Below are 202 nucleotides of genomic sequence, written 5' to 3'. Positions count from 1 at the left end.
CGGCCAGTGGGAGCCGGCCTTGGCGGTGGAGCCGGCGCTCATCTGCCTCTCGAAGGTGTAGGACCGGGTGAAGCCACCGTTGCCTTGGCTTTTGTAGAGGGTACGGTGACCCACGGGGTCCAGCTGCTCTGAGATGACGCTATAGCGGTCATCTGCGATGGCAGTGGGCTGGAGTGGCCCGTCGGCTAGCCGCAGGGAGCGC

At 66.3% G+C, this 202-nt stretch overlaps 1 protein-coding gene across 1 annotated transcript in view; it reads right to left on the bottom strand.

The window, feature by feature from the left end:
• The window catches only part of PKP3 (plakophilin 3), a gene marked incomplete at its 5' end in the record, with an annotated part of 5,548 nt that extends 5,350 nt beyond the window's left edge, over positions 1–198 (bottom strand). The window contains one exon of the mRNA XM_009577912.1: positions 19–198. Within this exon, the coding sequence (XP_009576207.1) occupies positions 19–198 (180 nt within the window). The remainder of the gene's footprint in view (positions 1–18) is intronic.
• Positions 199–202: the final 4 nt, after the last annotated feature.

This window comes from Fulmarus glacialis, unplaced genomic scaffold, assembly GCF_000690835.1.
Source record: "Fulmarus glacialis isolate BGI_N327 unplaced genomic scaffold, ASM69083v1 scaffold18335, whole genome shotgun sequence".
Taxonomy (NCBI): Eukaryota; Metazoa; Chordata; class Aves; order Procellariiformes; family Procellariidae; genus Fulmarus; species Fulmarus glacialis.
This window is presented reverse-complemented; position numbering and strand designations above follow the sequence as displayed.